The following is a 13,824-nucleotide window of genomic DNA, read 5'->3' as shown; positions in this document are numbered from 1 at the left end:
ATTTCAAGATACTTTGGAAATACAAGATTTTGTGGATTCAAAAATTATCGATTTGCAATGTAGATGACCTTCTGCATGTCAGATGACAGTTTTTTGAAAAGTCATCCTGAAATTGGTCAGCTATTCATTGAATACAATACTGTTAATCTCAGTAGTGTCCCTTCTGAAAGACTTTCCAGTTTTTCGAAATTAGAGAGCCGATATCTGTTAATTGAGAAATGGGAGCTTTGCAGCTTCGTAATCATAAAATCTAATAAATTTTCATCAATCAAAGTTCATCAAAAACAATATTTAAAAATTTTATTTAGATTTCGTCATGTTCAGCATGATTAAAAGTGTTAAAAAATTTATTATTAAAAAATCGTTTTATTCACTAGATCTTTTAGCGAAACATTAGCGATCGCTATTAGCGGCCGCTACTAGCGTGCTAACTTTTTTTCTGTTAGCGAATAAGTTTAGCGACGCTAACATTTTTCGAAATTAGCGTTAGCGTTAGCGTCGCTAATAAAAATCGTTAGCGATCGCAACCTTGCTGCCTTGTATGAAAATGACTCTGCGTTAGAATTTCGAACTTTAGAACAACTCCAGAGATGTCAAGGTATGGAACTGTCATCTTACAACAGCTGGCCCGAATTTTTATTACATTTTTTGTTTTTAACGGAGGGAGGAGATGGCGTTTGGATCGAAGTTTCGGGCTACCGTTCATCTGATTCTGTTATATCTAACATTACCACATTACCATAACTCTATATTTAAATTGTTAACTGCGTAGTTTGCGAAACTGATGACAGTAAAGCACAGTGCAATGGATTGCTTCGACGATTTTTAGTACTAATCATACTAATCATAGCCCAAATCTGTAAACTTTGGGGAGGTCTCGCAGATACAGATACACGAGTGACACACACAAAACTTGACATTTTTATAGAAGATGGATTCGTAAATTTGACAATTTCATAGTAGGTGAATTCTGTTTTGTGTGTCCCGCGTATCTTATTTCTCGGTTACTAAAACTGTATAATACAATTTTCCATTAGCATTTTCTATGTAACGTTTTCTTAGAAAATATTTGAAAAACTACAACATCTCTTTGCGAAGTTGGATGTGTTTAGTTTGCACACAAATTTTGGCATGCGATCGCTCTGTGCTCTAAGAACACAAATTCATTTCAAATCGTTAACTGTTACCATTTCTCTGTCTGAAATGTATAAACAGTTTGTACAACCTAACAAAAACAAAAAAGTTATACCATGCTGACCATGCTCAGGGCTCACTTCACAAACATCGCAACAAGACTTCAAAATTTAAAACAATAAAAACATAAACAAAATATATTATTCGTTGCACCTTGTGCATTTTTTCAACTACTTTCAACCAAAAACGAAAAACAGTTTGTGATTTCTCCAATTTATTGATGGACAGAATTCGAAGAAAGGCCAGCAAAAGACGCAAGTCTAAAAAGAAATCGAAACATGATGATGATGATCGTTCGAATGCCGATTTACATGCGTCGCTGAGTGACTCAATTTTTAAAGATTCGTTCGATAAGTTCCTGGGCGATAGAGGGTGAGTGTAGATGTGGTAATATGGCCGAAAGATGTGCAGCGATCAAAGTGCTGTCTTCTTTCGACAATCTGGACTGTTGTATTTCATAAACCCGATTATTTTTGTATTTGAAATGTTTTGTCCATTAATTGAAACATTAATCAAAACATAAATCTTGAAATTTTAAACGGTTTTTGGTTCTTTGCTCAGAAAAATTAGCCTGCAATGGAGGAATCAGGTAAATCTAAATAAATTACTCGATATCGTTTCGTACGGTACCGTCCGATGAGCTTCATTAATCAATGAATGATAATCATGGTTTATGAGTTTTGTACGAAAATCAGTGTTTCTCCATAATACTTCACATCCAGAATTTGTTTTCACTGAAAAACTTTTCGATAATATTTCCAATGAGCAAAGAGATTACTGTGATTCAGTACCAACCAGCGCCAAGTTAGAAGGGACGGTAATTCTAAATTTCAAGATAACGTTGTCGTTGTCGAAATGATAAATCATAAAAAAAACAATTATCTGTTCGGCTGTCAGCTCGTATCGAACAACTTTCTATTTATCTATTTTTTTTGAATCCGTACAGTGAACGACATCTCAAATGTCTCACTGTCATTTTTTTCAGAGAATGTCATTGTGAATTTGCAATGACACAATAGAGTGTTATGATGAAAGAGAAGAAGATATTTTGACAAGTACCCCAAGGCAAGTTAAAATAAACTGGTCTTCTGTATGTCGCTCTCAACGTACCACGTTAAAAGAGAAGAAAATACTTTGACAAGTACCCCAACGCAAGTTATAATACCTAGTCTTCGGTTTTCTCGCTCTGATCATAACAGTCTATAAAATTCTCAGAAAAATTTGACAGTGAGACATTTGAGATGTCGTTCACTGTAGGTTGTCACTAACATTATTTCCCAACTATTTGCATCGATCACTCTGAGTTAATTAAATTATACTTTATGAAACACTAATTTCGAACATCACCACAAAAATCATCATCTATTAATTGGTGTATTTATGAAAGTCTGAAAATTTGACGTTTAAGACATTCAACAAAACTTCCATTCTTCTTTTACTTCAATTTGACACCACCTTGATTCCTCTATGGTCCTAGCACTGAACAAAGCACGAGACTATAATTTTCCTCGACACAGTCGTCGTCAGAATTTATCATTAATTACGTTTGTAGTGGTAATGCTCCTGAATCGCAATTTTATATATGAGAAGGAAAGGCCAATGCTCAGTTTACAAGAATCGGTTCTAGTGCTTTGTTCAGTTGTTATGCTATTATATATAAGTCCCTACAGAGTTTTTTATGTTTATTTAAAGTTAAATTTTGCAAAAAATCTGAAATATTAAACAAAATCTTTATAAATTGCAGCGATCGCCGTAAGCAATTAAATCTGAAAACAAATGTGAGAGCATCCTTTAATCGAGACAGCAGCTTCGAGTTGTCCACAATCGAACCAGACCCAACTACAAAGATCCAAACGATAAAGTCGATCAATACTGTTTGTTCAACGCCCAATTTCAAATTCAGCAATGCCCTTGGTACTCTAGCAAATAATACCCCGCGAAATATGTCGTCCGATCTGTTTGCATCGTATGGATCAGAGGACAGTGGGACAGACTTCCAAACGAACAGTCGACGAGATAGCAAAATGTGTTTGATAACGACAGGACAGGACAAACTTTCGAAACGGAAGGAACCTTATCGTAATGGATGTGAAGTAGAATCTATGGAAGAAGAAGAACGTTTCCAAAGTTACAACGTGGCGACAACTGGTTTAGAGTCTCTTGTAAGTTCAGAGTTTTCACTTTTGGTAAAATCTGAAAATCTGTCGGATAAGGCTGAAACATCTGCTTACAATGATTCAATGTCAATGTCAAATATTCAGCCTTGTGGTGCCAACTGTTATAATAATGATGAAGACGAAAGCAAGTTTTTCGAATGCCTACGGAAGAAGTCGTCAGACCGGGGAAGCGACAATGTAAATTTCTCAAGTCAAATGTCTGCAAGCAACGATTCAGTGAATTTTGACCGGACAAACAGTAATAGCTGTTCACATAGCTCTCACAACTCGATCGATTGTCTGCAGGACACTCGTAATTTATCAGATTCAATGCCAATGAAATCATCAATTTGGCAAAGCAAAACTGAAAACGATCGATGTGAAAGCTGCATAGAAATTTCTTCAGAAGCCAGCTCTTCATTTATAAACGCAACACTGGATGAGGTCTCTAAATTACACTCCAGCAATGTCGCCAGCAGTGCTGCAATCAAATTAGAAACTGACAGCAACATCTCCTCTCCCTCAAATTGTCCGTCAAATTTTGATGCATCGATAAATGTGCAAACGATGTCGTCGGATGCAGGAAATGGCAGTTTCATAAAATATCTACGTCGTCTTCGCAGGACGCTTGTGGAAAGGATGCAACTGAAAGCGGACAATGTGGAACCAGTGGATTATTTATGCTGCAACCACAATTTAATTAATGTTAAGACTTCGGACAATTCTGCATGTGACAACTTTCCGGAAAATAATGACAGCAATCATACAGAACCGGAATTCAATAATCAGCAGGAGTGCGAAAACAGCAATTTGAATTCAAGTTCGTCTCAATACACGGATAGTGGTGCTGTGTCGTATGATTGGCAAGAATCTCATAGCAATCAAGCAAATACGAGTATCAACCATCCAATTGATCCTACATTTTCCAACGACAAAAGCTGTAAAAATGTATCGAAGCGTAAACGTTCGAAATTAAAACGGTTAGCGAATGACGCAACTTCCTCGGACCCCATCATCAACTCACAATTTGTTGTCACCAGAAAGAAACCCCAATTGTTGGTTTCTTGTGGAGATGCTACTGAGCTGAACGCTTGCAACGAAACCAATGCAACTGTGACGTCATTCAGTCATACCGTAGTATCGCCTCAACAGAATTGTCTGGATGGAGAAACACAAACATCCAATCAAATCGAAGATGGCATTTCAAACGAAAATTCATTCTTAACAGAAGCTGATTACGAAGGTAGGAATAGCTCGATTCTAACGATATTTACTTCAGTTCGCTTATTATAAAAACGATTCATGCAGCGATCGAGTGTAATGAGCTGAATAACAAAAAGACAACCGACCCTTCAAATGTGATGCATAGCGAATTATCGACGAGAACTAACGAAAGCGAAACTTCGAAACTTAGTGATTCTAAACCAAGTTCAAGAGGCCATTTAAGTGATATCAGTAACAACATAAATTGCGCCAACGTCACGAAGAGAAAACACAACAAAGTAGTAAAGAGTCTCTATCTACCGGCAATTAAAGAATCAAATGAATATGATTCAGCAGAACACGAAAACGCAGGTGACGAAGCATCTATCACCAAACAGATGGACACAGATTTACATTCCTTAACATTGCGTTCGGGTAAATGGAGACGTTCGCTCTTGGCATATCATAGACATTCGATTTCGGTTAAGTCAGGTGAGCACTTTTGTCCGTTTTTCTTCGTAAGCTATTTGTGGCGTGTCCATTAGTGAAATTTAGCATGATGTCTAAGACACGTTTTGTAAATGTAGCTCAACATATTATTGACTAGCGATTCACACTGAAACTGAACGCAATCAAAACTGATTATAAAACAGGCTTTAAGAGTGTCAGCATCTATAAAACATCTATGAGTCTGTTCCAAGGCCATACGAATTGTCAAATTTCATTCATAGACAACATAACCTAAGGGGCCATTCACAAATTACGCACGCGGTGGACGGGTAATTTTTGACCCCTTCCCCGTTTCGCACGCGTTTTTCATAAAAAAATGTCTGATTTCTGACCCTAGAATGTCTAGAATCACTCGTACAAGATACAGATATAGTTAAATTTTTTTATTGACAGTATACAAATGGCTGGGTAATTAACGAACGTTATTCTTTCATGGTTGAGTTGAGCGTTAAAAATAATTCAATTTATCAATATCTTCATCGAATTAATAGCAATTGCAAATATTTGTAAAAGATATTCCTTCGAATATAATTTCCTTTAAACAAATGTACCGGTTGATAATTTTTCAGCGGAAAATTGAAAAAAAACTTGCGGGTCGATTTAACGTTTGCTCTAATGGTTCAACATTCATGCCTTTTTTCACAGTATGTAAAAAAAAACTGAGAAACTCAACATTCATAGCCTTTGTTTCAACGGTGAATGCTTTAAGTCTTTGTTTAAAATTTTCAATGGAATATATTAGTTGTTTTTTATTACATCGCTATTGAATTGTAGGTAAAAAAAAAGTTAGTCATCTATTTTTGAGGTCATAAACTTTACAACAAAAATCGAAAGAGATAAATATACTTCCCCTAACGTGAAGATAATAATGACGACTTAATATCGTTTTTGTTGAAGAAAGTCTAGAAATATTGTAGCGAACATCTGATTACGCATTGTATTGATAACCTTTACGGATTTGATGAAAGGTTTATTTAAGATACACAACTATTTAGTAATTGGCGTTCAAATGTCTGTAGCAATTGAAACAGTTATGTTTTGAATAAAAGATTTACAAATGCGGTCCATTTACACGAGCACGGTATCATTTGAGGAAGTTGTTTATACATTTAAAAAAAACTATCAATTATGAGTGTGCAAGTGTGGATTCATTGTGTAGGTCCGGCATTGACCATATTTATGGACAGAAAGAGGTAGATGGATTCATCGTCAAAAAGAAAATCAAAATCGTAGTCTGTCTCATTCAATCATACACTTTATACATCGTACACTGTCTGAGTGAGTTCAATAGAGTGACATAAACACAACTGGTATGGTATCGTAACAATTCGACTCTGTCACACTTCATCACTAATCGTATACGGTTTGTTTCGTTCCCAGCGAAAAGTCTTTTTCATATTCACATTCGAGTTCGTCGTGCAAAGAAAGCTTGGCTTGGGTTTTTCGTAGATAAAACAATTATTTTTACAAAAAAAAAATATTTTTTTCTTTTGATCTTTAATTAACTTTGTGTTAATCAAAATTAATCGATAAAACATTTCTTCATCGAGTTTGTGAAACACGAATTACGGATATAATAAGTTTTATCGTGTTTAGCGTATACACAAAGAACTGTAAATCACTTCTCAAGATAGACGCTTAACGAATATCGAGCAAAATATTAAGTTAATTGTTGTGTGTGACGTCGAAAATACGTTGTGATTAAGAATTAACAGTCTATGCTAGTATTTTAGTGGCTACTAATTGAAAAAAAGAGGAAATTTTGATTTTTTTCCTGTGGATTTTATCTTTGGCGAAAGTAGTTCGTATTTTCTTCATTGTCATTTCTTTGTTAACCAGAGAATTTCGTAATTGTAAAACTCATTGCTGACTCTCTCACAGCATACATTGTGTATAGGAATATAGTGAAAACCAGATATATTGTGTTATAGTGTGGAAAATCCAGTAACGTTAAAGTAAATCGTCAAATCGAATAAATCGTACACCTATCCTGTGTGTTTCTTTTTATATACACCCGTGTGTATATCTGTACTTAATTGTGATTTATTCTGGTTGTGTTGAGTCAATTCGACAACAAAGCAAAACTAACTTGTATGCATTCATATCTTCTAAACGAGAAAGGTAAATTTTTATTTTCATTCGACTTTGTAAATGGTAGACATTTTGAATTATTCCCATTCAATATTTTGTTTAACTAACTTAAATCACGTCATGTCATCTCCTACTGTTTTCTTTCTTTTTCTTTTTCTCAATAAATTTAAAACCTATTAAAGTTCGGTTTGAATCGGCTATGTATAAGTATTTATACCTACTTTTCCATCGAACGTGAATTTGTTTTCTCGTTATTTCTTCAATGTTCATACAACTACATATAATGGGGTATCACACAAAACAAAACGTAAAAGTGTTTTCGTTTCGTTTTATCATTCAATTATGATTAATTTTACTGTATTCATAGCTGTGACGACATTAATTTAACCAGAAATTAAATATCGACGACCTTCACTCTAATTGTGACGTTTTATTTCTACAAACGTCAACAAGTTTCGTTTTTCGATTGCCCAAGTGAGAAACGCAGACAGATTTTACTCGAATTGAGCACCCTGGAGCGACTCGAATTGGTTGCAATTTGTTGTAAAGTAGGGAAGTCCGTATCGACACTTAAAAACAAACAAAAACATCATCGGTTATTTCTGAGAAGTTATCAAATATTTCGCTGGGAATTAGATAAAAGATGTGTCATATTTCTGTGACTCACGTTTGCATTATAATATTGTTCATTACACCTGCTTCTCCATCGGTTGTCAACCATATTTATGTAGAACTCGTTCAGCAATTGCACTGAGGTCAAACTTAAAACAACAATGGCAAGTGCATCGGAACCGTTCAGCGATTTATTTTTGCTGAGTAGATTTTAACTCGGATTCTGTTATGTTATTGTAATTAACTGCACCGCCGGCAAAGTGTCGTTACATGAGCAATACTTACTTATCACCCAGTTGCATGAATGCAACGTTTTTCTCAACAAAAATAACAACAAAAATTTTACTTTTCGTCTCTGAGTTGAGAATGGTTATATGTTGAATGAATTGTTTGTGATCAGAGCGTAGCGAGGTTACAAGTCACCCGATAAAATGCAATTTCCAACTTTTTCTCACTTGGGCTCGGGCTGCAAACCTCACACTTGGTAAAATAAAAAGTTCCATGCAGGGTCTTAATCTACTATTTCCTCTATTTAGAAAGCTTGTTTTTTTCTTACACTTAAGGCAAGTCTCACAAGTAAAAAAAAAACTATACAAATTTCCCAACTTTGCAACCTTGAACAAGTTAACTCTCATTGAAACTTGACAGCCCCCACCGAACGAGTCTTAATTACGTTGTGACCTCATTTCGCAATTGGCGACATCTATTTATTTTCATAGCATCAATGTATCAACTAGGGATTTTCGCAAGCGACATTCTTACCAGTCATAATAAAAATTTCTAAACACGCTACTTTATGTGTCGAAGTCGTCAAAACAAGGTTAGCCCAATTCTCTTCTTTTTCATTTATCAAACGAGGCAACACAGAGTCGCAATTTATGACCCTTCGTTATCAATATCTGTGATATTTTCATTGATAGTGCAAATCCCAATATTGCGAACAGAAACCGCATCAAAATTGATGTTAAGAATCAGTATAAATGGCTACTTTCTGCTTTGACCTCATTTTATGAACATTTTTAGACTGCGAGGCGATTAATTTATAGTAACAAGTCTAGCCTACACTAGGCAACAATAGAGACTGCTAGTTTTTCATGATTTAATCCTTTGTTTTTTTATAGCTTATCTATTGGAGCAAACCGATGTCGAATCGATCAATAGCCTTAAAATCTCGTTATCGAACGAATCAAATCGTCAAAAGCTACGCCACTCCGTGTCCTTCAATTTGTCCAGAGATAACTTTGCCGAATTTAATGAAACATCTGATCGAAGGGCAGCTCGTCGACGTCGTACAAGCGTAGTCAATCCAACCGATGTCGGACGATTGACCGAATTTAATTTTCGATCAACATATGAGGCACGTGATACAATATTAAGAAAATGTGGTCAGTCAGAACCGCTTGAATTTGAAGATATCTACTCTCAAGGGTGAGTGCTTTAAACGTCTTTAGTTTCAAGACGATCTGGTGATAAATTGTTTATTATTGTTTTACAGCGCCCTACGACATTGCCGTAAAATTGGTGAAGGAGTTTATGGCGAAGTGTTTATGAACAAAACTGACGCAGGACGCGCTGTTGTTCTCAAAATTATACCGATTGAGGGTGCATTAGAGGTCAATGGAGAGCCACAAAAAAAATTCGACGAAATATTATCGGAAATTGTAATTGCGCTACAGTTGAGCTCATTGCGGAATGACAAAGAATATATGACCAGCAGTTTTGCTGAAGTTGTTCAAGTTCGATGCGTTCAAGGACGTTATCCGAATCATCTGATCGATTTATGGGAGTTATACCGAGACAATTATCAGACGGAAAATGATCATCCGGAAATATTTACCGATGATCAACTATACATCGTGTTCGAATTAGCAAACGGTGGACAGGATTTGGAAGCTTTCCAATTTGCCAATGCTTTACAGGCAAAGTCAACGTTTCAACAGGTATGCTTTTCACTTTTAGGATATAACTGTCAGTATTCTGCACGTTACCTGAATGGACAGGATGTTTGTTAGTATCCAGACGTTCAATAACAACATTATGCAGAAATGCAATGAGTAAAAATTGGTCGTTAAGGATTTGAACTCCATTTAGGGTAGTTGCGAAATAGGCTCATTGATTCAACTGTTTTACTTATTAAATTCCTAAATCGACAACTTTATCGCTCGATTTTAAATGTCTAGAAGGAATTGCCCTGTGCACCCGACGAAAATTGAACGCTTCGAGTCTATTAAGTTGGTCTTGGCCTATTGGGGAATGTGTACGTCGCTTTGATTAAATATTTTAATTTGAAATGCGTTTAATGCAACGAAGTTCCATGTTTTAATTTGGTGGTTTATGGATTTCACGGTGGGCTTGAATGGCAATTAGATAAACTGGAACAACCACCTCTTTCCATTTTTGTATATTCCAACATTCTCAGTTAGTGTGAATGGTCAGTTGGTGGTGCTGTCAGAAGTCTTGATCCGATCTCTACTGTAGCTTCTCAAGTCGTTGATGAAAGGTCGGTGTAGTGTTGAAAATGGAAGAGCCTGTCAAATTTGCAGTGAATTTAGAAACTAATAGCTAAAAAATGGACAATTTTCGATAATTTCAAGGAATTAGCAAAATCAGGAATTTTCAAGAAAGGAAATTCGCGAAAACCATTTTTTTAAGTGTCATAGAGTAATAACAATCAAGGCCTAGTACCGACGGCACCACCCACCTATAAATTGAGATTGGCTCGTTCGGTTCGTGATTTTTATGTAGGTAGAAGCACGGGGTTTCGGGGGGTTTTGAAATTAATGTTCGCTATGTTGCTCACATTGCAATGTCAAATATGTCTAAGGTCGTTTAATTTGTGCTAGGTGAAGTCCTTTTTCACTAAGCAATCAGCGTAACCTTCATAAATAAAAAAATATTGAATTTGTCAACAATGTGTGGCAACATGCAAAAAACAAAAATCAAAACCGTCTCAAAACCGGTGGCGATCCACTTGTCAACGGACAATACATAAACAAATTCCATCCCCTCTTCAATTGTAAATTCAGTTGGCCATGACGTTCTCCACAGCTCATTTAATTCTCATTCAGGCCATGCGTGTTTGTTTTGTTTTAAATTTGTTTTGTTTTTCGTTGTTTTATTAAAATTATTAATTAATTTATTTATTTTTTAAGCTTTATGGTGGATGTGTGCAAGTTTGGTGCATAATGCCATTTGATGTATGACTAGATTTACACTCATCCACTATGAAGGTGCTTATCCTTTGGTTATGTTTAAATGTTTCGTTTCAGTTAGCTTAAGTTTTTATTATTATTTATTTTGTTGGTAGATGTGTGATTGTCTGGTGCATGTTCATTTCAATCATGACTAGATTTTCACTCATCTATCAATAAAATTCATTTCGCCTTTGTTTTTGTTATAAATGGAAAGTTTCGCTACTGTTGATTGGTTGTTGTCTCAAATGTTTAACAAAACAGGGAAAATTGTTTATAATTCAGATCTTCTTCAACCTTCTATGGGGATGTAATTGGACTATATTTTGAAATTGTGACACGTGTGCCCATTTTACTTCTACTTAATTAAACTTTATTAGGTCATTCAAGGCCTATTTTCAAGAAATTAATTGCACTAAATGAAGTTCCATTAGCTTTAATTGAAGTGAACATATTACGATTTCGTACACAAAGTGAAATATCGTTAGGCGTAAACCATTATGTTTCGTAAAGTTTGTAAGCTTTTACGTATTAATACATTGAATTACCGAATTTACCTAATTTTCTGATGAGATTACCGAATTTACCTTATCTACTGACAAAATTACTTAAGTAAACTGACTCTGTCATCTGTGTATCAAATGTCAAAAGTTCATTCAGAGCTTTCATTCAGGCGGACCAAAAACGTCACTTTTCGTGTTCAGCTGTGTAGTCCTTAGACTAAGTAGGTATCGACTGGCAATACGTGGACGTAAAACTGAAGCTAAAGTAAACCGATATTACGTATGTATAACATACATCAACACATTGATACGTCGATCGAACGTACAAAATTTGAATACAAATTTGGCGCCAAATTTCAGGTACCCTAAATTTATGGTACTCACATTTCGTATTTACTTTCGCTTCAGCGCTCGAACAAAATTTGTGTATGAAGGGCCAGTCCATTACTACTTACTTAGTCTAAGGTGCAGTCATGTCACTTTTCGTTCCCAGTTTCATTCAATTTTATTTTGGAATTTTTTACATTTTATTTTGTTTCTGTACGAAATACAAATTAAACGTTGAAACAATTTAGGATTTCATTTGTTATGAGGAATTGAGGTAACATTTGCGAAACATTGACTGAATTACTTTGATTGACGACATAAAAAATATGAGTGAAATCACGGTGATCGCCAGTAAACAGCAATTCAAGTTTGTTCGGAATGTGACTTTCTGGTCAGCCTGAATCAAAAATGGTATATGTCACACTGTCACACTGCTGAACAAAAAGGTGTTTGTTTTAGACGTTTTCACCACCTGGGACAAAAACGCACCGTTCATTGTAACATAATATACTATTTCGTCCCAGTGGTGAGAGAATGTGACGTTTTGGGACCGCCTGTACACAAAAGTTTTTGCACCTTTTTTCTGAGTCAAAAATGTCTTGTGACTGGGAAAATTTATGGGCTTTGCACAAAATACATTTAATACTTTTCTTTACGAACAATTACAATGATTTTATTTTTGTTTATTTACAGACGGCATTAGCCCTTGCCATTGCAGAAAAAAAATTACAATTTGAACATAGAGACTTGCATTGGGGTAACATATTACTGTCTCCAACTGACGAAAAATTTGTCAACTTTAAGTTCAATGGAAATACGTTTGAAATACCTTCGGAAGGCATAAAAGTAACAATCATCGATTACACTCTCTCGCGGATGCTCTACGAAGGGATTGTCCTGTATAATGACCTGTCAAATGACCAAGAATTATTTACGGCTCATGGTGACTATCAATTTGACATTTATCGTTTAATGAAAAGTAATTTGGAAAACGATTGGCAACGCTTCGAACCGTTCAATAACATTCTATGGTTGCATTACATCGTCGATAAGTTGATAAACGGCGCTAGATATAAGAACACGAAAAGTCGCAAGCATCGTTTGGCTATCGAAGATCTAATGGTCATCCGAGATGAGATCACTAACTATAAAAGTGCAGTGGAAAGCATTTTATAAATGAAAAGGCATAACCTAAAATTTGACGACATAATACCTATTTGAAAAACCGAGTTAATAACAATTATAAGAAAACAAAATTTTAAAATTAATATTCATAAAATAACTGTAAATCTTGTAAAAAAAATAGTTTCTAAGGAGATGGCTTCGTTTGAAATTGAAACACAATTATCTTTGTTTGAGAGTAACGTTCTATTTGACAAATTTTCCGTGTTCGATTTTATCGTGACTAATTATAACATTATTACAGTTTGGATTACAAATAAAGTAACATTTGAAGAAACAGCAGAACATCAACTTTTTTTGTCTGTCTCTTTCTCGATCTCAGTTAGTGTGTAGGCACACAAAAAAAATATTGCCCGCTCATGAATAAACAACAAAATCTAGTCCAATAAAAATCGTAATGTTGCCGTTGTCCTTAAAAGAACGCAAAGAAATTAAAAAACAAACAAAACTAGGTGGAAAATTCACTTCATTTACAATTTCAAATACGGCTGTAGCTGTACACCAAATTTAGGAGTCATAGTCATTATTCACTGAAGCTTTTCCAAGTAATTAGAATGTCTACAAACGGAAGCTGTAAGAATGGTAAAAAATCGCTAAGTGGAAGAGTCGAAGTTTCAGTGCAAGATCCGTTTTTTCGGGTTTTCGTTACATTCGTTTAGAATTAAGGGATTCACATTTCCCAGTAAATATGCATTATTTCTGGAAGCAAACAGTAACAACACCGCTACCTGTCTGATTCGTTGAACCCTACGCACATTAAAAGGACGTTCGACCTGCTGCTGAAAAGAGTCGGCTCTGACGTTCAGTTGCGGTCGTTTTTTGTCAACGGAGTTTCGACCTATAACTCATTGCCTC

At 35.3% G+C, this 13,824-nt stretch overlaps 1 protein-coding gene and 1 long non-coding RNA gene across 3 annotated transcripts; one reads left to right on the top strand and one right to left on the bottom strand.

Annotated features, from left to right (window-relative positions):
- Positions 1-442: 442 nt before the first annotated feature.
- On the bottom strand, positions 443-11,440 carry LOC119075304. Its single transcript, XR_005087365.1, has 3 exons — positions 11,428-11,440; positions 1,259-1,262; positions 443-532 (listed from the first exon to the last, which is right to left on the bottom strand). It is a non-coding gene; the product is annotated as an uncharacterized LOC119075304 (long non-coding RNA).
- LOC119075303 (putative uncharacterized protein DDB_G0277255) lies at positions 1,338-13,256 on the top strand. 2 transcript variants are annotated; one of them, XM_037181715.1, is made up of 7 exons: positions 1,339-1,566; positions 2,939-3,778; positions 3,821-4,593; positions 4,659-5,045; positions 8,888-9,194; positions 9,262-9,706; positions 12,481-13,256. In XM_037181715.1, exons 1-7 carry the CDS (start codon positions 1,415-1,417, stop codon positions 12,961-12,963), a joined length of 3,387 nt encoding a protein of 1,128 aa, XP_037037610.1. In that variant the 5' UTR covers positions 1,339-1,414; the 3' UTR covers positions 12,964-13,256. The 2 variants fall into 2 exon arrangements, with proteins under 2 accessions (XP_037037609.1, XP_037037610.1); XM_037181714.1 differs by having other exon boundaries at positions 1,338-1,566; positions 2,939-4,593.
- Positions 13,257-13,824: the final 568 nt, after the last annotated feature.

This window comes from Bradysia coprophila, unplaced genomic scaffold (genome assembly GCF_014529535.1).
Source record: "Bradysia coprophila strain Holo2 unplaced genomic scaffold, BU_Bcop_v1 contig_197, whole genome shotgun sequence".
NCBI lineage: Eukaryota > Metazoa > Arthropoda > Insecta > Diptera > Sciaridae > Bradysia > Bradysia coprophila.
This window is presented reverse-complemented; position numbering and strand designations above follow the sequence as displayed.